This window comes from Glossina fuscipes, unplaced genomic scaffold, assembly GCF_014805625.2.
Source record: "Glossina fuscipes isolate IAEA_lab_2018 unplaced genomic scaffold, Yale_Gfus_2 116, whole genome shotgun sequence".
In the NCBI taxonomy this organism is placed as follows: Eukaryota; Metazoa; Arthropoda; class Insecta; order Diptera; family Glossinidae; genus Glossina; species Glossina fuscipes.
Genome location: NW_023998459.1, coordinates 239977 through 265669, shown reverse-complemented (window position 1 = coordinate 265669; position 25693 = coordinate 239977). Strand labels below are relative to the sequence as shown.

At 33.0% G+C, this 25693-nt stretch overlaps 2 protein-coding genes across 4 annotated transcripts in view; one reads left to right on the top strand and one right to left on the bottom strand.

Annotated features, from left to right (window-relative positions):
• LOC119640274 (lachesin) overlaps positions 1 to 25693 on the top strand; it is a 160868-nt gene that overhangs the window by 9034 nt on the left and 126141 nt on the right. The window lies entirely within an intron of this gene.
• LOC119640272 (pregnancy zone protein) lies at positions 14535 to 23745 on the bottom strand. 3 transcript variants are annotated; one of them, XM_038038179.1, is made up of 13 exons: positions 23563 to 23745; positions 19435 to 19843; positions 19110 to 19363; positions 18272 to 19048; positions 17847 to 18111; positions 17502 to 17790; positions 17211 to 17412; positions 16974 to 17152; positions 16371 to 16912; positions 15935 to 16306; positions 15331 to 15873; positions 14977 to 15267; positions 14535 to 14920 (listed from the first exon to the last, which is right to left on the bottom strand). In XM_038038179.1, the coding sequence occupies exons 1-13, from the start codon at positions 23622 to 23624 to the stop codon at positions 14678 to 14680; spliced, it is 4428 nt and encodes a 1475-aa protein (XP_037894107.1). In that variant the 5' UTR covers positions 23625 to 23745; the 3' UTR covers positions 14535 to 14677. The 3 variants fall into 3 exon arrangements, with proteins under 3 accessions (XP_037894107.1, XP_037894108.1, XP_037894109.1); XM_038038180.1 differs by having other exon boundaries at positions 14567 to 14920; positions 17211 to 17347; positions 17458 to 17790; positions 23563 to 23741; XM_038038181.1 differs by lacking the exons at positions 19435 to 19843; positions 23563 to 23745 and having other exon boundaries at positions 14568 to 14920; positions 19127 to 19233.

Genomic DNA, 25693 nt, shown 5'->3' with positions numbered 1-25693 from the left:
ATATAATCGTAAATAAATAAAAGCAAAGTTCAAACAAAAACATTTCCTTAACTAATCGAGCGTAAAATACAGCAATTTTATTAGTTTTTTACTTATACATATATATGCATATACATTGAACGGAGGCAGTTGCTTCAATGTTTACTCTAAGTGAAAATTCTTTATATATTTTATCAACGCTTCCAGTTTATTTCTGGGTTATTTGTGATGGTGTTGCTAGAAAAGAATCCTTTTGTGTAAAAAATAATTTCTCTTTGGCTCTAAATATATTAACAAAGTTTTATTTTGGAGGGTTTCTTAGCCATGTTTATTTGTCTTTAATGATTTTCTTTTCGTTCTGTTCTCTTTTCAAGGCATCTTTTACTTAGTAGCTTTCTTTTAGTTTATCTTTAGAAGTTTATAATTTGTTGGCTGCTGCGCTTTTACACAAACACATCCTTTTAGTTGAACGTTGTTTTGCGTCTTTCTCTTCTTCTTCTTTTTTTTTCACAAGTACGTTTTTCTTAGTTATTTGCTTCACCCAACAAGTTTATTTTTCCATTTTACCACATTACGCTTGAATAATTTATGAGTTTTGATTTACTATATAAATTTGCAGATGATTTTCTGCTTGCTATATATCTTATCATATTTGCCTGAAAATAACAATATAAGTGTGATTCGAAAAGACGAGTTCTTTTCTAAAAAGACTTTTTACTGGCAATTATTCCTCAAAATTGCTGGGGTTAACCATTAAATAGAAAAGTTACATTAAAATAAATGATACTTAAAATATGTTATGGTTTTTGGTAATTTGGTTAAGCTTTTAAATAGCCTACAATTTAGTCATATATGAAGAAATTTCCATCAATTCCGAATGTTTCTATTTCAGTTTAATTAAGTTCTCAAAATAATGTTAAGCTTGAAAAAAAAAAAAGTTTTCCAACTGCCACAACCTTTTTGTATCGATTGCGGAATACAAAATGATTTGCAAATAAGTAAATAAAAATTGTGCAAAATTTGTTAACCTTTCAAATGGAAAATATTACCTTCTAACAAATCAAAACCACACAAATTTGCTTTTTTTATTTAAAAGGATAAAAAAAGGAAAAAGCTGTAGTACCTGCTTGTTCTGGCCAAGGGAAGGGAGAACAAGAATTTATGAAAAAGTAATATAAATTTGTGAGGAGTAACGCCATAGGGCTACCCAATGTCAAAGGACCAAAACCACCTCAATTGCTTATTACAGTATGTCTTCCATGGTAATAATAGCCATAAAAAGACTATAAAAAAAGTACCGCAACAAGTTAAATCAACACAACAAAATTTCATGTTAAACAAAAAATTTGCATAGAAATTGAAATTCTACAAGAAAAAAGAAGAATGAAAAACTTAAAAATAAAAAAGGAATGAAAAAAAGATAGGAAAATAAATAACAATATTCAATGAAATTTACTAAACTACAACAGATATTTTTCAAAATTGTCAAACTTTTTTTGAAAAATAAAAGAAAGAATTCGGCAGAAATTTATTAATTTGAAAATACAAGGCTAGAGATGAAAAATAAATCTCAATTCGGATAGTCTCAAACCCGTCTACACTTGTAACCACGATGTGTGTAGACACATTAATTATCGAAAGATGCGACCTTGTACCTATCGTAAAATTTTTACTTACATATATACATACATATATTGATTTCTAATGTATGGTACAAAAATAAGCAAATGAGCCCCTCTTCAAGTGTTTATAACGTCCTGTTTCGAAAAGTCGTTATATGAATAACGGTAGGGTTGTGTAGATTATCTAATGATAGGTGATAGTGTTTTTACTTACATTTTATATTAATGTAAAGCTTATTTTAATCTTATCTTACATTTCAATCTAAATCATTAAAATGATTGAACAGATATTTACATACATAGGTATATGTACGTCTGCATAGGTAAATATAGCACGTTTTCAGTCTATTTGTTTGTCGTCTTTCGTCTATTAAACCGATTGCGAGCAAGTTAGAATGATTACTAAGTCGGTGAAGCAATCGAAAACTGGTATGCATTTTTCCTTGTTGTTGGAAACATCCTTATGACCAGGTTTGTTTGTTACGAGCCATGGACTAATCTCACCGTCTAGGATTGTTAGCGCCGAAAATTTTCAACGTTGGACCTCTTCGCAATAGCCAAAAGTTGAATGCCACATATTCAAATGGGTTTCAGAACTGTCCTCTACGACAGCAATTTATTTTCCAGACTTATTTTTAATTTTGGGTAAATAGTTACTGCTTAATTTTTCCGATTTTATCTCGGATATCCGACGGAAATAATTGCTAAACTAATGCATGTGTGTATTGTGCTTTTTGATGCTTTCTGAGCTGTGAGGAAAAGTGCTTTAAATTCAGAAGTATGGATAAGTCAGCATTGAAGTGTGTTCTTCTTGAAATCTCATATACAAGTTAAACGCTTAACACGAAAATCATTAAGAAGTGTGAAATGGCCTATGTTTATATGAAGTGATGTAAAGTCTTTGGGATCCAGCCTAATAATTGTGAAACCGAACGAGGAGTGTAAATATTTTCATCTTCATTTTTGTTAATTTTGCATATTTATTTTCTTTCGTTTTCTTCTTTACGAAAGTGCTCGTCAGACTTTCGTCTATAAATTCAAATTAATGGACCAGCCGCAGCTTTAGTAGAATATAAGATTTATTGATATATTATCTTGTTTTTCATAAGTTAGGTGATTTTACTTGAAATAACATCAAGAAAAAAAGAGAGTAAATCTAAAAATTGTATATCGTGTGCTGCAAAATAAATCTGCCGAGTTTTCGATCACAAAATTTTGAAATGAAATTTAAACGCACAGCGTCGGCTTTTTAACATCATTTCTAAGTAAGAAAAATCAAAAGAAAGAACCCATCGTTCTTCGTAACCTCAAATCTATTTCTAATGGTGGTTTGTATGAGCACATCAAGCAATATAGAAATCGGAATTGAATCCTCCCTTGAACTATCACCTATCAAATTTTAAGTCAACATTTGTTTCTGTCCATCATTATGATTTTACCATGTTGACCTTGCAACTTTTACGTACACACACGTATATACACACAATAGATTTTGTAAACTTTTTAGTATTTTTAGGCAATGGCAGTGGAAATATGTTCAGAAATCGATTTAGCTAGCAAGAAAGACTATTCTAAGAAAACCGTTAAATTTAAAAAGTGTCCAGTAAGTTTTTTATCATAAGTGGATTGAACGTAAGATATAGCTGCGAAAATTTACATAACCATATGAAAATGGTTCATAATTGGCGGTAATATTAAATTTTTACTTTATCTAGTAGCTTTAATGATTCTTAGCGTGGTGTATAGAAACGGTTATTGGTTTTTAGCTTAGTTGTCAGCAATGTTTAAAACAGCTATCAGCTTAGTAGAAATTGTGCATGCGCTGAAAGAAAGTTGTTCATTAAACGAGTTTACTGCTTACGATCTCAGTAGCAGCTTATGAAGATATAAACAATAAACAAACCGGCGATATGCAACTAAATATTATAAATTTTTTGCTACTGAACCACAGAAAGAAGTACAACCCATATGCTTTATAACAATATGTCATAAAAAAAGATTGGCTATATGGACTCTTAGGAATGCACACTTTTATCTACTATCTACTATAAGTTAGCCTTAATCTAACTTACAAATAGTGATTATGCGCATGTGTGTGTATGTGCGTATTGGTAAAAATAAACATTTTTGTATGGGTGTAGCGTTATATGCAAAGAATTTTTTTTTCTCTTTTAGTTTTTATAATACTTGAAATTTTCTATTCTTTTAAGCTTTCTCATATGCAATAACAAACATACATCAGACACACATTTGTAAGAAGAATGAAATATACATATAAGGAAAATAAACTTTAGCTATGAAAGTAACAAAAGTCGTAAAATATGTATATGATAGTTTTGATTAATTGAAGAGTTGGAACGAGGACATATGAGGTTATAAAGACATAAACAGAGTGAAGAATGAAAAGCTTCACGCTTTTCATGCGTGCTTGATATACACTCGTAATATCTGATCTTAAAGAAAATTTTAATCCCATCCTTTAATATCATCCTTCATTATACGTATGTTACTAAGTAAAACTAAAAAAAATTTTATAAACGCTCCGTATAAAACGATTTATTAGTCTATAGAATTTAAAATTACATTTTATCGCTTTTGTTTGCGATTATTATATTCCCGATCCATATCTTCGGTGTAAATAGAATCCAAAAAGTAATTAATTAACTCAAGTGATTACGCGGGAACGACTTGTTAAGACATTCTTAAATGTTTGCTGCTAATAACATTCTCTTTATACAAAATAGTGATGAAAAAGCTTCAGGTCGGAAACTTACTTTTTTTCCATTAATAGAAAGCGTTTCGAATTTTATATAGAACTGTGTTAAAATCTTTATTTTAAAAAGCCGTATTGCGAGCAATCATTATCTTCCAAAACGGTTCACATAAAACGCTCTCTTCAAGCAAATAGTTACTCGGGGTAGTTTCACCTGAATACGGTGCACGCACAAAGACGGCAATCAGATTTTTGTTAAAAAGTTCACCAATAATTATAGATGATGTGTTACACTAATTCAAAAACCAGAACATCTTTTGTAATAAATCTAGACGTTTGCTACGAATAGACTCACGCATATGACACTGTAGGTGTTAATCAAATTCCTTGTTAGTTGTTTCATAAAGTGAGAAAACCAACTAACCTAGCTTTGGTTTATGACTTGCTTTGATGTGGTTTTTTTACCTATTTGCGTTATTTGTAAGTCTTTGATTTTATCGATGTTTTAAGCTTTTAAGACTTTCTTAATATTTTCTCTGCAGCTGCAAAAGCAATTTGGTTTCTACACGGAATTTAACACAAATCCCTCATTCAATAAATTGACGTAGTTAGAAAATTCGACGAGGGCTATTTCTAGCAATCACAAAGGACGATTTAATTGATGGAGTGAAATGAAACCTCTGTTAGATGTTACCAACCGGGCAGCAGTAATGTTTGCATTGAGATTTAAATCAAGCATATTTTTAAAAAGAAATTCGTCTTTAATTTTTGCAATTAGTAACGTTTCCTTAGGACTTTATGAGATTCGACACACTGTACATTACACACATAATGGTGAATTTTTCGTATTCTTGATCTTAAACAAATTTTTTCATTTTTAAAATCATAAGTCCTAGATACGACGAATCAAGGTGAAAGGCATCGATAGATTTGACGCTAACAGTTGTCCCAAGTGTGGAACTTTAGGCAAAAGTCCTCCAATTTCAACTATAATATAATTTAGTAAGAGTTGTTTTATACATTCCAACGTTAAGGGCTGACACCGCCTAATAGATTTGGCAATATGTTTGGGACGAAAGCAAATGCGATAATCGAGAAAATTATTAAGGGTATAAAACAAATAATTTTTGAAAAACATTAAAAAACAAGAAAACATGAGCAATCCTCGCCGCACAACTTTAAGTTGAGGGACTCTGCATCCCATAAAGTAGATCGTGGGAAAAAATACGCTTCACTTACATGTCTGTAGTTGTAGCGATACTTATGCCGTTCTAGAAATAAATTCTTTCTGGATATTGTCGCCTCTTCTGTGTCTGTAACACGGTGATGGTCACAAAGAAATGTGGAAAGAGAGATAGGGAGTGGTCGCGACTTGGTGGTTGTGTTCCCGATTGGAATACGTTGTGCATTTACCTGCCTTGATTATAGCTACGGCTACAACCCAATCGAAATTATAGTATTGTTAGTTGCACTGGGAATTGAAATCGTGCATGCCCACCTAATAATCACGCTTGTTGACTATTTGGTTATAAGATAGTCCTATCACAGACAAAATTGCATAATTTACACTTTAATGCGGCGAAATAACAGAAGAAATTATAATTCTATAGCTGAAGTCGTAGCTGATATTTAAGTTTTCGTTGTACACTTCCAATATCTTCGCAGAAGCACTGATTTTCACGAATTTCTTTCATTCTCATATCCGCTCCATGGTAGCCTCGATAAACAACACATTAACATATTTTGGTTGGAAATGGATTTCAAATGAACGTAGGCAGGACATGTGTTAGTAGTTTAAAAAAGTTAAAAATCCATAGGCAAGATATTAGCCGGTAACTCTCCACCAGCTGATATAGGTAGTCTTTTGGCTAATGAATTTTTTTCCATATACTCTAGAAGGTTCAAAGAAAGCATTAAGCTAGTAAAGAAATGGAGTTTTTGCATAATGCGCTACCGTTTAGCTAAAATCCACAGAAACTTTATTAACCCTCGTCGAATAGGCAAACCCTTCTGAAGTGTCATAGCTCAATGAAAGGTAGCGACGACGCTTGTTCATTATAGAGAGTCGAATCAAATGGAATAATAGATAAAATAGTCAAAAGCAACTCATAACATATGGCTCCCTTTTAATGCCAGCTTATTTAGTGTTAACGTGGACTGTGACAGTGCACCTTCGTATTATTCGTTCATTTATATCGTACGTGGGCTACTTTCCATCGCTCGCTACATTTCTTCTCATCTATATTCAAATATGGACCTGTTTGGTTTTGTTTTTGTAGCGAATGGAAATTCATTCAGTCCATTAAATTTTTTACTTTTAATTTATCGAATATTGACTTTATTTGTAGCCAGCCTTACATAAATGGATTGTTACATAGACTATAACTCGATAACTCTCTCATGCAACTTCCGAAAAGCGAAAGACGATTTAAGACATTCGTATTTACGTTTACTTTCGTTTGCTCTTTACCAGTAAGGTTTGTAAAATTGAGGTATTTAAAGTACATAGAAATACTCAGAAATACAGTACAGTTTGATTTCAAGAATCGGAATCTATTTTATTAACGAGTAAGTCTAAAAGTCTCCATACGAACGAAATCTCTTATAATCTCTCCTGCATAACTGCATTGTTAGGTAAAATGCGAAAGTTTTCCTCAATTCTTTGAAGGATTTCTTTGATTTTATCAACGATTTGTCGACCAGAGCTTGGCGTGTCTTTAATATTGAAATTTCCATCGCAGAAACGGGTAAAGCAGCCCAAAGCCCCTCGCCAAGCTCCTCTATGCAGAAAGCAACGTCTATTGTGATTCATGAAACTGCTAGTTGGCCTATTAGTCCTTATACAAAATGTTAGATGGCTTTTATACTTTTTCTTAAAGAGGTAGAAATCTGGAAATACCTGTTTTCGCAATATCGATAATGTGCTTGCTTTCCTAAAAGAAATTATAAGAAGAGAAAAATAGACTGACTATTAGAAGCGATTAAGAGGAATTGTGAAATATCAGTTTGCTCTATGTGCTCCAACAGGAACGATAAAATTAAAATGTCATAACACAACATTGAATTTTACGTCTTTTATATAGTGCATTATATTTGAATTTAATTTATTTTCTATTATTTTTGTAATATATTATTTATTTGAGAACTCTTCTTTTAACATTTTTTTTGAATTTTCTCAAGTTTATTATAAGACAATCTTAGACTGTGCATATATTATTTTGTAATCTCTTTACTTAAGTATCAAACTTGATTATTATTTAGCTACAGGTTATGCATTGTACGTCTTTAGTCTTTTCAGTAAAGTAGTATATGTCAAGGTTGCGGTTTATTTTGTTATAATACAAAGAGTATAACGGCAAAAGAAAGAAACCTTCAGAGAACATCATCACATAGTTTAGATCATATGCATACGTTGAACTATAGCAGGTTTACATATACTTAAGTTGATATCATTACATGTATTTATGTAGGTTACGAAGCTTGCTTGCACGTTGTATGCAATCATTCTAGTTATTTCTCTTTTTTTGGCCATAACTACGTATAAAGCAGCGTATGCAATTTTTTTTATTATTATTATTTTCTACTTTAAATATATTTTAAGTTTTTAAGTTTTATAAATAATCAAAACAACAACCCAACCAACTTGCTCGCTTTGACCCTTCTGGATAATTTTCTATTTATTTTTTTCGCGTTTTCTTTACATTAATATTTTACTAATTCAAGGCTTCTCTGCACCTGAAAGTTAGTTGCGAAACTCATTTTAAGGGTTTTTATTTTTACTCAATGCGAGTATTTCAGATTTACTTTTCTATGGTTTTCAAGGCCTTTTGCTTTGGTGGTTCCTTTAGCCACATTTCTTTTTTTTTCGAGTTCTTTCAATATTTTTTTCTTTTTTCACTTTGGTATGCGTTTGTAATTGTAGTGGAATTACTGGTTGAGGTAATAAATTTGCTTACGTATAAAATTTCTAGCTTCATTAAACAGCTTATCCGCATAAGCCTTCCTTGCCTTTGGTTTTTTTTTTTCTTAACACTCGTAAATTGATTTGTCTACCTAAAGGTAATTATCTTTCATTCCCTTTTGTGCATAATATGTGTTAGGTCTTAACTTTCTTACTTCAACGTAAACTACATAGTCGTACGTATTAGTAATAGAAGAGCATTTCGAAAATTTCTATCTCAAGGTGTGTGTTAATTTATGATTATCTCATGACTTTTCTTGCAATTGGCAGGGATTTGAAGTGTAACGAAGAATTTTACCATAAAATTATTTTAAACAGTTAATGGAAACATTTTATTTTAGGAAATAATTGCAAAATTTTTAAAAGCGAAATCGTTAACTAGTGAAAAATTTATTTTAACTGCAATTGACTGTAAATATAAATGTTGTGTTACATTTCAATGTTATTCGTATTTCCTTTCCTTTATCATTCGTACCTTTTGAGAGTCTATTTGTGAGTTGACTCGCAAGACTCGGAAATATGCGGTGGAAACTGTATTATCTACCCAATTCCTTGTAGTATATCTACTAAAATTAGTAGGTGGAGTATCTAATGAAGGAAACACAGTTTCTTTTTCAGCAAAATTGAATTTTTTTTTATTTAATATGACCCCACTTTTTCTGATTCGGCGCATAATGTTTACTAGAGAAACCTCTTTTCGGGTTTGTGCGGGCCATGTCTGTAAAACCTTCACAGTTGCGAAAAAAATCGATATCCAAATTATTGCTTGTAAAATACTAGACGACTCGTGGTGAAAAGGTCATTTCTCTTTCAAATGCGACCGCTTTCTTTGATTTTGTTATTGAACGTATCCAATACGATGCATAATATGCTCCCGTGATTTTTGCATCTTATCCGAGATAATAAATAAAGATTGTGTTATTTTTTTCCATCAGGCAAAATATCTTCTTTTATTCTCGATGCGTGTGACGGCAAACATGTGTGTCATCCATAGGTGCGTACCGATGAGGAAATAGAAAATTAATCGATTTCAGAGGTCTATAAATTACTTATTCACATAGGCTCTTTAAGCCAATTGTGAGCATACGTGGTATCTGTCTTGAAAAAAGTGCGGTGTTATGCAAGAGGATCGCGGCCACAGCGAGCTTAAAGCTTTTAATTTTAGGTCGCCAAGTACCGTATGATGTGTTTTTTTTCAAAACTCTTTCGGGTGTTATAAAATCAATTGCTCCATCTGACCGATATTCATCGCTGGCCCATATGCGATCACGTTTAAATTCAACTTTCCAATATTTCAGCTTTTATTTAACGGAGCAGATTGCTCATAACATTCATCCGATCTTTTTTAGCCGCTTTAGGTATTTTAAATTTAAAAAATGGTATCTAATCATAATAAATGGTAAATAAAATTGTTGTAGTTGTTTATTTTACGCGACTCTCAAAGGAGTGCAAACATACCGAATGTGATGAATGTTGAAATGTGGTCGGTTTCTTCTAGCTGAAAAGAAACATTTTATGTGGTTTGCTCCCCCGTTGAAATCAAAGGATTGAAGTCAAAGAATTTTTTGCTCAAAACGTGGGAAGCCTTTGTTCATGAACATCATTCTTTGCACTTATTATTTGCAAAAAAAAGAAAAAACATTGAATACTGCATGCCCGCCCAAAATTCGGATATAGGAACGACTAACCTTGGTAGGAAATTATTTGGTCTCGAATTCTTTGTTATTTCTCCGATGTCTTTTAGTACATAAATATATGTATGCTAATGAGATTTGACCATTTTGTAGTCAAGTGAAGCAATATAGCAAAGCTCGCAGTTTTTTTCCACAATGAGGCAAATGTGCATCAAGAATTTTTTATGCGCCAGTTTGAAACATTTATAAAGTCGATTGTGACTTTTTTTTAGAAGAAACACTGAATTTGAATTTCTGTAATCTTTGTTTCGAGAAATCGGTCGAGCGTGCATCTTTTCGTGTTCTAGGGTTCACACAGTCTATTTACGACGATATGTTCATCCAATGTTCAATATGTTGTAGTTATGCCTAAGTAAGTATGAATCTCGTTGCAAAGCAAATTGATCGTTACATTGAACATTGCTGTCACATTAAACAATTCGTTAATTTATTTGTTATAACAGCTGAGTTACTTATTATTTCAATTGCAAACTCTAAATTCGCAAACTAAAATTCTAAAGAAGGGAAAACCAAGTACGCATTGATGGTGCGTTATCTGAGTGGACATGTAAGCGGAATATTTGCGCAAGGCAAAGTTCTTTGAAAGTTAATTGAGAGAGTCGAATGAAGACAGTTGGCAAGTCCGGAACGAGAATGAAAGCGTTGCAAATATGTATTTCTGTAAAAAATTTGTTAAGAGACCAGCTAAAAATTGTAAATAAAATCTATACTATCCTAAAAACCATAGTTCAGCAGTACGAATAAAGGAGTGGAACAAATAACACAAATTCGCGAAAGACGGTTTAGGTTACAATATTTACACATAACTATTAGCAATGCGTTCGCATCATATAATACTAATTAAATGTATTTATAAATGCGCTACGGTATTCCCGGCATGGGTTATTATAAGTCGTTAAAAGGTAGTGGAACCATCAATAGGGCACGCATCCAGGGATTTTTTAAAAATATTTTTATCCATCAAATATTTCACAAAATAGAACAACTATTCTCTCTCTTGAATTTTGTTATTTTATTGGATTAATTATATAACTGAGAATATAGTTCGTAGGTTTTAGATTTCTTATTTACATTGTCCATATTAAAATATGAAATTAGCGACTATAAGATTAAATAGAATTTGCAGTAAAGAAAATTGAATTTACCTTGTTAAATAGTACTCTCTGTGCCATTAAGAACTGATTTAAGATTTTGCCTTTTAGCAATTGTAAAGCTATATACTTTCATGCAACATTGTTGTAAACATTGTCACTTTTTTTAATATTTAATACATACAGTATTGTATGTGAGATATTCGAAGAAATCTAAAGAGATTACAACCGCATCAAAAGCTACAAATATCGTATTCAATTTTTGTTAAGCAACGGACTCTTTTCGAAGCGGACGTAAAGCGACATTTATTATTTAGCGTTATTATTTTCATGAAGCATTGCTATCATCCGCAGTGACATCATCGTCATCAATGACGCGCAACAATCTGCTCTTAAGAGACAGAATGTTATTTCGTTTGCTGCGCTTTTATGATTTACTTTTATTCCCATGGAGATTTTCAAATACTGCTTTTATAATTGTATTGGTAGTTAAAAAATGTATGGTGGGGAAGAAAACAATTTTTATACCTCTCATCGAGGAATATTGTTCTATTAGATTTCATTTTTTCTTTGTTACAACTATAATACATCATTACGGATAATATATATTGTTTTACTCCGTGCATCAGTCTTTATGTCACAAACATAAGAAAAACCGGAAATTTGACATGTACACTATTAATTGATGATTACGAATCAATTTGTAAGATCGGTGCGAAACGTTGATGTAGGCCAAAAGCCATGGCCTATATTCCATACCAGATATTGATTTGATTCTGTCACGAAAAAACGCTTCGCGAAAAACGAATGTATATACGTATACTGATATGTGTTGTTGTTACCAAAGATTCGCCCACAGCCGAACAAACCTTCCTTATTTTTTATATGTGGACTACAAAAATTGAATTTTATAGTTTTGTACCCGAAGGATGGAGATGTAATTATTTTGTCAAAACTATTGCAATGGAAAAAAGCAAATTCCCCCTCCTTGTATATATTGTTGATCGTGATGTAATTGTGAATTGTGAATCTATGTATGTAGGGATGCCCGTCTGCCTGTCAGTGTAATTGTTGCGGTAAACATTACTCTGCCACTAAAAAATTGAACAACAGACAATCCCACAGTTTAACATGGACTGCGAACACCTCTGTTTTCAAAACAATAAAACTGCCATTTGTTCGTTACTTATAAACTGCCATAAATACTAAAATAAAAATAGGTAAGCATACTTTAGACGTGAGTTTGAACTACTTATATAAAAATGAAAAGCATCGTCCAAAACTATCCAATATTATAAAATAATAAAATTTCATTTTTCTCAGTGTTTTTGATTTTTTTTAAGACAAAGGTGGTCAGTATAGACGATTTGATCCCAGCCTAATTTAACTATCTTATCTGTTTTTTTTAAACATTTTGCTACACCAAAAACGATGAAAATATGAGTATCAGTATTGTTTAGTATCAGTCTTGTTTAGTACTAGTAACACTGTGAGTCTTAGTATTGGTAATAGTATTAATCGTCGCATTAGTATGTGTTAATATTGGTTATAGTTCTAGTATTACCATTACTGTTACCGATAGTATATTTAGCATACCTTTAAAGTCTGCTCTAAATATCTAAAGGTCTTACAGATCTTCGCTTATAATACAAACAAAAGTTCTGTTAGTAGACATTTACTTGAAGCACATTACGTAAACTTGCCATAGAAGTATATATGAGGATATGTTTTGTAGTGCTTTTGCATTCCTTTCGTATATTTTATCATAACTTGAACTGTTTTAGAGATAACACAAATTGAATGTCAATAGTTTTATACAAAAAATACAGGTACACTACATACAGGAGCGTTCGTACAAATGCATACATACGAAATCAGCAATAAGCAAGTGAATCAGTAAGGTAATAATAAGAAAACGACACGCGCACACAAAGTAACCGTAGTGATTCCAACAAAAGTCTGGCCAATGATAATAACAGCACGAAAATGGCCCGAAGAAACTCAAAATTCGAACATTCACAAAAATATAAATGTATAGAGAGAAAGGAGTGCACAGCGGACCATACAAAGCGATACGTATTGAATAAGGGAACCCACAGACAGAGAAAAAATTTTGCAAAATAAACTAATGGTAATGGTAACAGTAACATCATTTCTGTAGATGCTCCTATGCAGATGTAACAAAAGGAAGACTAGCAACAAAAACAGCAACGACTGTCATACAATACGTTATTCTGTCACTTTTCATGGAAGAAAGGAAAATAACATAAATTTGCTCATAAATTTAAAAAAAAAGATGTATTTTGTTTATGGTTCTAAGAAATCTGAATTGAAGAGGCAATTGTTTGGAAGATTCTAGACAGTGAACTTGGTCACAAAGGATAAAATTTAATTAGTTTTGTTAATAATCACGTGTAATAGTTTGAGTTGTTTACTCATTTGTATGATTATTTGTGTTGGGGGTCTTTTTTTGATACCACTGATGATTTTGTTCATAACTACTGCTACAAACACTCGATTAACAAAATTTTCATGCAAATCATCAGGTTTTTCTCATTATTGACGCATCATTGCAAATGTCAATGTTCTACTATTGAGGCACATGTCAACAATCTAAACGTAAAAAAAATTTAAACCGCTTTTTTTAAAAGAATTCTATCAAACCAGAGGTCGGCTTCGTCGTTAAGGCAACAAGTAAGTGTCACTAGCTCTGTTCCTGCTGTCCTGTCGTAAATAGGCGTGCCCCGCATGAAAAACCTATGTTACGTGGAATGAAGACAAGTATATTGATGCCGCGATTTCAAACAAACGTGTAAAAATTGCAAATTACTTCTTAAAGTAAGCGCGCATCAGTTGATAGCTCTGTTCGATAGCATCGACGAAGAATATTGGAAAATTCGGAACGACATCATCTGTAGATAGACAATTACCATGTAACGGTGTTTGGTGGCGTTTCGCTGCCTCTCACGATTCGCTAAATAACAGCCCTTATGTATTTTTGTTTATTTATGGTATGTGCCGCTTGGGGTGTTGCACAGATAATCGATATTTTAAAAAAAAATTTCTTTAAGATTTCTAAAAATCTCCCTCCGTTATTTATGCAAATATGTTAAAACTGTTCAAGAAGTTCTTCAAGAAATTTTTTGGAAGGTATTTAAGTACCAAAAAACGCTTTTAGAAGGGTCAAGCCGAGATCAACCTTCTTCAATATTTTTTTTAATATTTTCGCAAACATTTTTTGAATTGGTTTTAAAGAATTAAAAAAGCTGTTAAAAGACTTTTCTATATAAGATCGTTATATGAAAATGTCCGAAAGGATTTTTATAGGTTACGTGGATTTTCTTAAAAATTATTTACGGCAGACGAATGAACATATTTTCCAAACTAATTCTCTCCCCAGTTACCTAAGGACAAGTAAAAATGCCGACTCTGGCGTAAACGGCAGAGGTATTACAGAAGTAATACCTGAAATTCTTACCACGTACTCTCAGTGGTGAGTACGAATGCTAAAGTAAATGCGCCATCTTATTATGATTGCGATTTTGATTTCTTTAAACATATAATAATAAACATTAATAATTTTAATAAAAACAAACAAAATTTTCGCTCTAAACTACTCATGTACATTTACTGCACTCTTCTTCACCGTCACAGATATCACATAATTTGGACGCGACCTCATAGAAGCTCGTCACTTTTTTGTTCGTATCATAGTAATCATATAAAAGAATAGAAGCAGGTTTTTGCAAGGCCACAGCATGACTTTTAAAGGCTTCAATGGTTACACATTTTTGCTTATTTTTGTGCAGGTGATCGAAATAAATGACCAGAAGGGATGCAGAATTTTTCACTTCGACATTCTGTTTAAAGAAAACGGTAAAGTAGGACTTCGTCCACAAAATGTAACCAAACTTACGCTAGCTCCTTCAATTTGTTTTAAATTTTCAAGCGAATCTTCATCGATAACAAAACCAGAAGGTAAAGAAATTTCCAACAATGCCATATTGGACGAATCGCCTTCTCCTATGTAATCTACGCAGACATCCATTAGCAGTTTACCTGACAAACTGCTGTCATGTTTCTGAGTATTGATGCTAAAACTGGGCTGTGGATCTTTCTCGAAGATATTGTATTGGTAAGATATCTGTACCAAGGCGGAGCCGGCCCCTTTTGCGGTGAAATCGATATGTGAAGTTTTAGCGGGCATCTGAACAAACATAGCATAATAGGTATGAATAAATTCTATTCTCCAATCTGATTCTTTATTTACCTCTAGTGTTTGATAAAGTACACCATTTTCCTCATTTAGTTGTAAGGTTTCTTTCTTGGGCATATCCCCTTCCGCTTCAATTTCAATATCCATTTTTGCGGCTTTATAATTAGCCTTCTCTGCGAATTTAATAATGGCCTGCAAGCCTACGATAGTATCTTGAGTAGAAGAAAAGCCACCATAGCTATTACGCTGGGCTATCAACCATTTTATGATGGGCAGTACATCATCGACTGTAGTAGCCGCTTGATCTAGCAGAGTTAACAAGTTGTACGCAGTTATCTCCACATCATTCGAGAAAACGTAATACCACCAGCGATGTGTTTTACGTTTATCGTCCGACTCTGACCACCACATTCGATCTCCTTCGGTTTTGGCTAAATTTCTAACTTTGTTCAATTCTTCCTCTGCTTGCGGATGTTGACCTTTCTGAAGAATATGTGTGCCAAGAATTTGATCTTTTAATGTTTTGGGCTTATCGATATTTTTAGATACAAAATCTAAACCTTTTTGTATCATATCTTTATGTTGGTCCGCGATGGTCTGTACAATTTGAAAAATGAAACACGAAAAACTATTGTCGGTTATCTTCAAATGAACACACCTTATTTTGCAAGAAAGCTAATACAACGGTAGATGTTAATGAAATGATGTCTCGATTACCGCCGTAATAAAAATTTCCCTTGTCGACAAAACTGCCATTTTTTGCTTGATTTTTAACCATGTATTCCAAGCCCTCATTGATCACTCGCTCATCAACATTCACAAATTCTCTAAGTTGAATAAAAGAACGTATTATATAGGCAGTTAACCATGTTGACCCATTAGTGGGTTTTTTTTCATCACGATAATATTGTGGTAAACCAAACGCACTGAAAGAGCCATCTTTAAGTCGGAAGTTTAACATATTCTGATAACCACTTTCTATGTTATAAAGTAATCTTTTTTCCAAGCTGGGTGTTAATTGGTTGATGTGCTAAGATGTTGCAGAAAATTTTCAGCATTTTCAAGAAATCCATTTCAAATTTCAAGTTATTCACCTGCATATATTTCAATACTATATAGTTCGGAAGTAACTTGGACATGGTCTGTTCAGCACAACCTGTTGGTTTGCGTACTAAGTTATCCAGATTATTAAGTACTGGACCTAATAGATCACCCATAACACCAACTTCAACGTATTGCGAATCCGGCACCACATCATCCGGCAATTGCAACTCAAAGTTGGTTTTCTCCTCTGATTGTTTTTTTAAATTCACAAAATAAGCTCGGTTAGCATATTGTGTTACACCTTCAGGAACTACTTTCATAGTTTTATGTATGCCGTCACCGGCTAATGAGGATGTAGCTAGATATTTTAACATCACATTACCGATAATTTTGGGTCTTAACATGAAGGAGACCCCAGCAGCTCCATGAGCCGGTACTCGAATTGTTTTTTTCACCTGTTTTTCATCATTGTGTACTTCATTTGTGATGTCCATAAATTCATATTCACCATCGTTATTGTCTAAGATGACCTCGACATCTAAATCTTTGTTTAGATAATTGAATACTAAGGCAGGTACATTGATAATTTCGCCTACAGGAAAGATGAAGACAATGTCATAAAAAGTAACGTACCCACCTTCTCTGCTACTTACCACGTTTTACGGAATAAGGCAAACGAATAGATATAAAGAAAGGTTGAAATGTAACCACTTTCGTTTTGTCTGCTGTGATGCCCAGACCTCTGTTAGGATTCATTGAAAAACCGCTAATAAGCCACGAAGTTATAGTATCGGGTATCTTTGCCTCATAGCTAAACTCTTCTTCGTTGGTACTAGAATTAGCGGTTAGTGACTAAATATTAATTCATTTTGGAATGCTTATTTTCTCACTTCTCGATATTATCAAATAACCAGGTTTCTGAGAAATCTTTACGCACTTGTACTTCAGACCTACTAGCGGCAAATCCAGAACCTAAATCTGCTTCTGCCATTCCCGGTCTTCCCGCAGCTCCCAAAATGCCAGAATCCTGTACACCAGATTTAGTAAAAATTCGATTATTAAGTTCTGAGTCTAGTTGCGCCGAAATGGGAGCTGAATGTAATGGAAATTAGTTAGTGAGCTTCGATGAAAACCTACCGGCAGTTTTGACGAAGTGTGATATAGTCTTGGTACGAACTCACTCGAAAGATACTCCGGCTTAGTCCAATTATAGAAATAGTCAGCGTTGGTTAGGGTCACCACTCCGCTACTCCAACCTGGATAGTCTGAATAACCACCTTGGTGTGGAGTTGTAGTGGTGTAACTACTTAAAACCCAGTCGAATTCGTGAGGACGTAAGTCATTATTAGATCTTAGCAATAAAACACTTTGATCAACTGCTGTCAAACCTACAAATGAGTTGGGAGCTGTTTTTATTTTTAAAGTTACATTTTCACCGGGTTTTACTTGTTCGGGTGCAGTTATATTAATCTGAAACATTCAAATTCATTCGTAAACTAAAAACTATTTCAAATTGAAATTCCCACCTGATTCTGCAGTGTATATTGAACATAGTACCGTTGTTCAGCGTAGTGATATTCACCCTTCTCATTTACGTAATACACATATAAAGCGAAGCTTGGAGCCCACATTTCGGTTGGGATTAATGAAATGTTATGGAATTTAGGTTTGTGCGGTAAGTCGATGCGATCGCTTTTTAAAATATTACCACGTCCCACCACATTATACACGACGTACAACAAAGGCTGGCTGGAATTCACCGTGAATTGGCTTTCTTTATTTAGTTCGATCCTAACGTGAGAAAAGGGAACATATGTAATTTTTATTGCAACTGAAAAATTTATCTCTAATATTTGAAAATTCATTAGAAGCTCGTTTATTTGAAGAAATTGTAATGTCTTTCCTTTTATAAAAAAAAAAAATTAAATCAAAAGCATATTTTAACGCTTACTTGTCATCATAACGTTTGTACTCTAGTTGGAAAAATTCTTTAAGTTTATCATTTTCTTCAGCTGATAAAGGATCCAGATTCTTTGGTTCTCTGTATTGGTATGTACTGTAAAGTTCACGTTGTTCATCCCGGTATTTCAATTCCATTTTATAAAAATGTGCATGCTTTCGATAATCCTTTAGATCCGGTAGTGAGACTTTAAAAACTGCTATACTGCTTTCGTTCATGTGACTTGTAAAATGGAAAGTACGATTCTCAGAAACAGGTTCTGTATCAGCCTCTTTAGAATTTTCTTCATCAGAATCCGGATACCAAACACGATATTTATTCAAAACTTCTGTGTAGATCAGCTCAACTGGTGATTTGGTATCGTTAAAATGAGTTCCATCCACATAAACTATTTGAAATTCGACTTCTGCTTCCTTATCGGCTTGAAAAACCGAGCATGTGTCATAACTAATACAATTCATGGAATAACGGTAAGGATACACAGTGGAACCGCTTGTTGCATTGATTTTCACACCTGTAAATTCTTCTTCAACTGTAGCTACAATCGATAAGTAACTGGGCGACGTCTTTGAGTCCATAAATGCTTCATATTCCTTAACATTGAGATCTATTTTAGATTTACCATGAATCATAGGCGCAGTTTTGATGATGGTCGGTGGATTTTTTGGTGTTTCCTCAGTCTCACTATCGCCACGATAGTAGTAGCGATTTACATTAAGGTTAACTAGCAGAGTGACTTTTGCATTTAAAGGTTTGCCATAGGTGTAGCTAGAATATTAGGCGTATAAGATATATCTTAATAATGTACAAACCTACGCGTATAGCTTACTTAGCTCTAACAATTACTTGCATGTCGCCATCCTTGACGGAAACTCTTTCGGTGGACTCGACTTTTACAACATATTTGGGTAACACGTATTTGTCTACATCAAAATAGACCATGTGATCATAACGGCCACCATTGCTTACACCCAGGCGCCAGCCGCCAGTAACTGGATATTCGGAAATTTGAAATTTGCCGGTATAAACACCTTGCACGACATTAAAATCTTTGATTTCTTTAATGCGATTACGTTTACCATCCTATTGAAAATTGTAGAAAAAATTTCATACAATTTAACGGAAGTGTACTGCAAAAATAATGTATTTCTCACCTCAACGTATATCTTAGCTTCTTTTATCGGTTTATCCGGCCTTAAATCTTTATCCAAAAAAATAACACGATAGTTGATTACATCGCCTGGTTTATACAAACCCTTATCTGTTTGCACTCGCACGTTAGTGTGAAATTTGCTGTAATTCAATTTAGTTGAATTCTTAAACATTTTCATACAGTTGAGACCTGCTGCCGTCAGATTGTAATCACCCTTCTCCAGAACGGGTAGATCGAAATCAACATTTTTCACTTCAAAATCCGATAATTCTACTATTTTACTATTGTTGTAAGAGGGCCCAGTTAGACCAACTTGAATTTGACATGGCTCGACAACGTGATGAGCAGCTACCGCGACAGTATACTTGCCATTCGAGTGTATAGTGCCAGGACCGATAACGCTGTATTTTCTAAACGCGCGATCGATAAAAATAAGAAGGAGAGGTCATTGTTAACGTCATCTCTAATATGATATGAATTCCGCTTTAAAATTTCTTTTTTGAAAAAATGCGAGGCTTTCCTGATTGGCTCTTAGGATGAATTTAGTTGATTCAATCTTAGCAAATAAGATTGCGGATGTTAATGTACCGAGATAACTTTAATGCACAACAAGTAATTTAGCTAAAAAGTCGCTGTTGACAATAGCATCCAATTTTGAATATAAAAAAAAAAAGAAACGCTATAAATAGTAATAAATCGTGCCCGGTTGTTAAAGTATTGTATGAACAATAAACTTGTTATCGTAGTGTCAAAAAATCCCATGCACATATTAGTAGTGCCAACAGTTCACTGTTGAAATGCTTAAACAAAAACAGGCTTTCCTTTCACTTCCGACAAAATTATCAATTTTAATTCAATCATCAAATTTAAAAACTTTAAGTCAATAGATTTTAATCATCGCCTACTAAGGATACGTTCGTAATTTTTGCATTTCGTTCCATGTATGTATTTATATATATTCTTGGTATTCGCCCAGATCCTCAGTCATTTTTCTAGTCAATCGATTATGGTTAATGTGTCATGTTAAAAAAAGGGGATTTGTAGATAGTTACAATCGGCTAATCTAATATTAAATAAGAGAAGCTATTATTAATTTTTGCATCTAAAAATTAGAGAAAACAAAATTGTTTGATCATTGTGCACACATCTGTGTAGTATAAAGTAATAGGTTGGAGAGAATGTTCTGTCGTATTTTAAACAGGCATGTAATTTTTCTTGTAAATAAAAAAACAATATGGCTAGTGAGTCATTCGGATATTTTTTTTTTTACCTGTCGTATAATATAAAAGGAGTCTTTTTTTACCGTTTATCATTTACTTGTTACATGTAAAATGAAAAACATGTCAACAGATAAAGTGCATTTAAGACACTGCATTTTATATGAATTCGAAAAAGGAAGCAACGCATCGGTTGCATGTAAAAATTTATGTGCGGTATGTGCGAAGGTATTGTAAATGTTCGTACTTGTCAAAGATGGTTTAGCAAATTTCGTTCCGGGGATCCGAGCCTACAGGAAAGTGATCGATGTGAACGACCATCCAAGATCGATAATGATGTTTTGCGGGTCATGTTGGAAAATATTCCACATTTAACAAGTCGAGAAATTGCAGAAGAGTTACGCATTTATCATACAACTGTTGAAGATCACATTAAATCTGTTGCATCTGTGTTAAAGCAAACTGTTTGGGTTCCACATGAATTAACCGAAAAGAATTTGTCTGATCTTGTAAGAATTCATCACATCTGATTGGACACAATGTGGAGCCGTTTTGGACAAGCTGGTTACTGGATAGGAAAAGCGGATTCTTTAAGAGAAATTTAAGAGAAAAAAATCTTACTGCAAACCAGGAACATCGTCAGCAACAATTTCAAAACCAATAGTCCATCAACGAAAAGTACTGCTTCGTTTGTGGTGGGACAGGAAAGGTTCAGTGTACTACGAGTTGCTGAAAAAGGGAAAACCATTACCGCGAATGTGTACTGCAATCAGGTGGATAAATTGAATGCGGCTATCATAAAAAAATGGCCTGCATTAGCGTGTAGAGAAGGAATAGAATTCAACCACGATAATGCTCGATCGCATACTGCAATCGCGACACAACAACAACTGAATGCGTTAAGATGGGAAGTCCTTAGTCAACCACCGTATTCACCTGACATTGCACCATCTGATTATTACCCGTTCAGACCTCTGCAAAATTATCCAACGGGAAAAAAAATCAAGTCTTTTGTTGGTGTTTCTAAGGCAGTTGTTGACTATTTTAACACCAAGGACGAGAACTTCTACAAAACAGGAATTCACAGGTTACCTGAAAGATGGCAACTGGTTGTAATAAATAACGGAGCATAAATAATCGATTAAGATTAAACAAGTGTTTTTATAAATGAATTTAAATATTTTCTTTAAAATACGACAGAACTTTCCCTCCAACCTAACACAAAGATGTTTGCAATACACAAAAAGAAGATTGTTATATTTAGGTAAGCTTTTATTTTTTTTATGTAAGGGTATATTATATAATTATGTAAGAATAGATTATCTACTTTTTTATCTTCTAAAATTCTCGTGATGTTTTAAGAAACTTGGGTTTATATTGAAGGAATTTAACTGAATTGGTGAATTCTCAAAACTTAAACCATAATGCCGAATAGTGCAAACATATTAATGTCGCAAACTGTCGTCCTTGACATGTACTCCATGGCGTTTGTAAACACATGGCCAGTGCCTGCATGCATTCGGGTTCAAATATTTGAAAATGAAGCCGACCGTATACGTTTTGTAAAAGGGGAAGCTTTTTCAAATATAAATAATTAAACAATTGTGATTATATTTTTTTATTTTCTGACGGGTTCTAAAAAATGCCCGTTATTAAAGTTTTGACCCAAAATTCGACGATTCCAGCTTATCGACGTAGCTGTGCCTTTCTGTCGATTCTTGAAGATTATTTTCATCTGCAACTATAAACTTGCTCTTCACATTTTGGAAATGGGGAAGATAAGTCACTCAACCAGCCATTATCTCTTCGATAAATCACTGCGAAACTCCACAGTGTTTATCTTCAAAACCTTCTCAAACGCACACGTTACTACATACATGTCTTATATATTTAATGAATCATTCATTATTATATATCTTGTAATTAGATATTATATATACGTTGCTTCAAGCTCAAAATCATAAAAAAATAAAAATATGGTGTACAAATCAGTAGTGGATGTGTCTATTAATCTACAATTTTATAAATATATTTATTTTTATATACATTTCAAGGTCTTCTATAAACGATAATTTCATTTATATTTTTTTTTTTTTTTTTTAGAATTTCTATTTAATACTTTAATCTCTTCTAGCTTCACTGATTAACGATGAGATGTCAATTTGCTTGATGCACATTATTGTTTTTGCCTAAATATAAGCAAGTTCTGATGAAATAATGCATTCTTTAACATGAAAATTTGAATATTTATAAATTCCCACAATTTGTTTTAATTATAACGTTAAGGGTAAGAAAGGCATATTTAATCTAAAACAATGGTTAATTGAGACGTTTTCAAGTTGTATGACTGAAGCCAGTTTCTTAAACATTTCTACACGCTAGTCGTAGTAGGTTTTTTAAAGAACTCCTTAAATTTAACATGCGCTGTATAGCTTAATATATCGTGTACGTTTTGTTGCACTTTATAAACAGTTATGGCTTTTACGTAAACAACACAATAATAAGCGGCACACTGCTTTTTTAACTACCCGCCTAGATAATACAAAACAAAATGCCTGAGTTTGTTTACTTTCATCGTAACAAACAAAAAACCAGTATATCACAATATTAAAAAAAAATTACAATAAAATTATTTTTTATAATAAATCTGTTGCCAATTTATATAGTGGAAGATTATAAATTTTAAATATTTGACAATATATTTTGCACAGTTTCTATTTAAGCAAACACACAGTTTAATGCATGATTTTCATTGACCATCAAACACCTTTCATAGACATACTGTAGTCGACTATCGAAGGTCGTCTATACACTGAATTGGACTGATCATAATACTTTTGCCGACTTTGAAATATGTACTTTATGCGTTTCGAGGATATACCACTTGCTTAGTTCGCTCAATACCAACTTACTCTTCCGCTCGTGCTAGTGCAAAAATTTGCAATAAGCAAGCGACAAAGCATGCCTCTAACATGGTTTGTTATTATTTTGTTACAACCGGCTTTTTAAAAAATATTTTTCCCTTATATATATATATTTTCTTTTTAATGCAACCGACTTTGCTTACTGATTGAACTTGTCTCGCTTAGCGCTAAGCTATGACTGGCCGCAAAATCTGAAAAAAACGTACTTGTATTAATTTTTTTTCTACCTATGCTAAATAAGTTATGATTGTGGTTGTTGTAATTGTTGTAGACGTTGTGGCCGGCCGTCATCGATTATTGTTGTATTGTGTTTGCCTCTATCAGCGAAATCATTGACTAAAGCTTTTTTAATTGATTGAATGTGAAGTGGTGACTTGTTGAAACAAATCAAAAATAAAAAATAAAATATTTCATATAAATACTCAAAGTTTGAAATAATAATTTAAAAAAAAAAAAATAAAAAAAAAATACGTTGGGTTAATGCAAAGCAAAGTACGAGATTAAGACGAATCTTAAATGCTTAAAATCCAATGGATAATAGTAATAAATAATAGATATATAGATAGATAATATGCAGGAAATAGAAAAAAGAGGGAAATATTTTTGACGTTTCGAAGCATTGTTAACAATAATCGAAGATTGTAAATGTAACCCCATTTTAGGATTACATAAACGAAGCCTAATAAGACCCCTTCTATTCGGCGTAATATTTTGTCCTTCTTGTATTTTGAACACACAATTAATTAATTGCTGTGCAATATTCTAAACCCATTTTGCGCCGTTTAGCTCGTATATTCCAGAAAACAAAACCGATTACGATTATGAAGGTCTTTTTAAATCATTTTTCAAAATTTACGTTTTATTATATGTACCACAAAGGCCAGATTACTTAATTGTTGTTGATACTACTGACAAGATGTTCGTTTGGAAAAATCTTTGTAAGCAATCGTCAAACGTACAACTAAAATATGTAGCCTTTTTTTCGACTATACTCTCCGCCAATGTACCGGATATCATTAATGCACTAATACTAGCTCGTCGAAGCTTGAATCAAGCGATAAGTTGTACGACTTACTCAGCTCATGCACGACAGTGATATTTCTTAGAGTAGTACTAAATAATTTCAGATGGCCTTCTTTTTAATACTTAACTAATGAAACTATCTAAGTGTTATAATTTACGATCAGATTACGAAATATGAGATTGTGTCCAACACTGGAATTAGCATTTCCTCTGTAGTGCTCACGTGATTTGTGAGTCCTAACGAATGTTTCCACAGTAAAAAGGTAGACCGCGAAGACCTCTTAATTCTGGAAGGTAGCGTACATTCTCGCCATTTTATTATTTATTTTTGTAAATCGCAAGCTTAGGCCAGCGCGTACTGACAATGATTTCTATATGAAATTTTAATCTATTCTTAGAACTTTTAAAATATTTTATAAATACAAAAGAAATGGCAATAAATAATAAAAAATACATTTATTTTGAGATTATTGTTGAACAAGTTGCCGCACAAGGTTTTCGATTAAATTGTGTCACTAAATGTATTTACAAGAGGAAAAATTTAAGGAAAAGTAATTATTTTTTACTTAGAAAAACTTAGTTCTGTGTGGCAATTAATGCTAAAAATTATTTAGACAAAAGGAGACGAGTGTGTCCATCCTCCTTTTCAGCCATTTTTTATGCAAATGCCAGAACGTCAGAGTGTAAAACCAAACAAATCTATTATAAAATATAGCAGACACCGCGATTAATTTTTTCTTAATAAGGTATCAAATAAAAGAACTTGGAAAGTGGAATGCGAGATGCGGCCCCCGCCGAATATAAGTTTCTAACTTGTTTTTTTTTCACGGCCGTAAGCAAAGGACCTAGGCATTCATAGATCACCAGAGTAGGATTTGCGATCATTTAGTGACAGTATTTGCAGCAGGCAAGAAAAGTCGGTATGAGTTCCAAGATGTTTTCCTCTAAAGGACTGCTACTACCATTATTTAAATCGCCTTCCGTTGCTCACAATTTAACAAAAATATTTTCGTCCTCCTTGCACAACTCTCAATAATCATTGAATAAAAAGCAATGAATTAAAGAAAATATTATAAAATAATCTATAAAATTATAA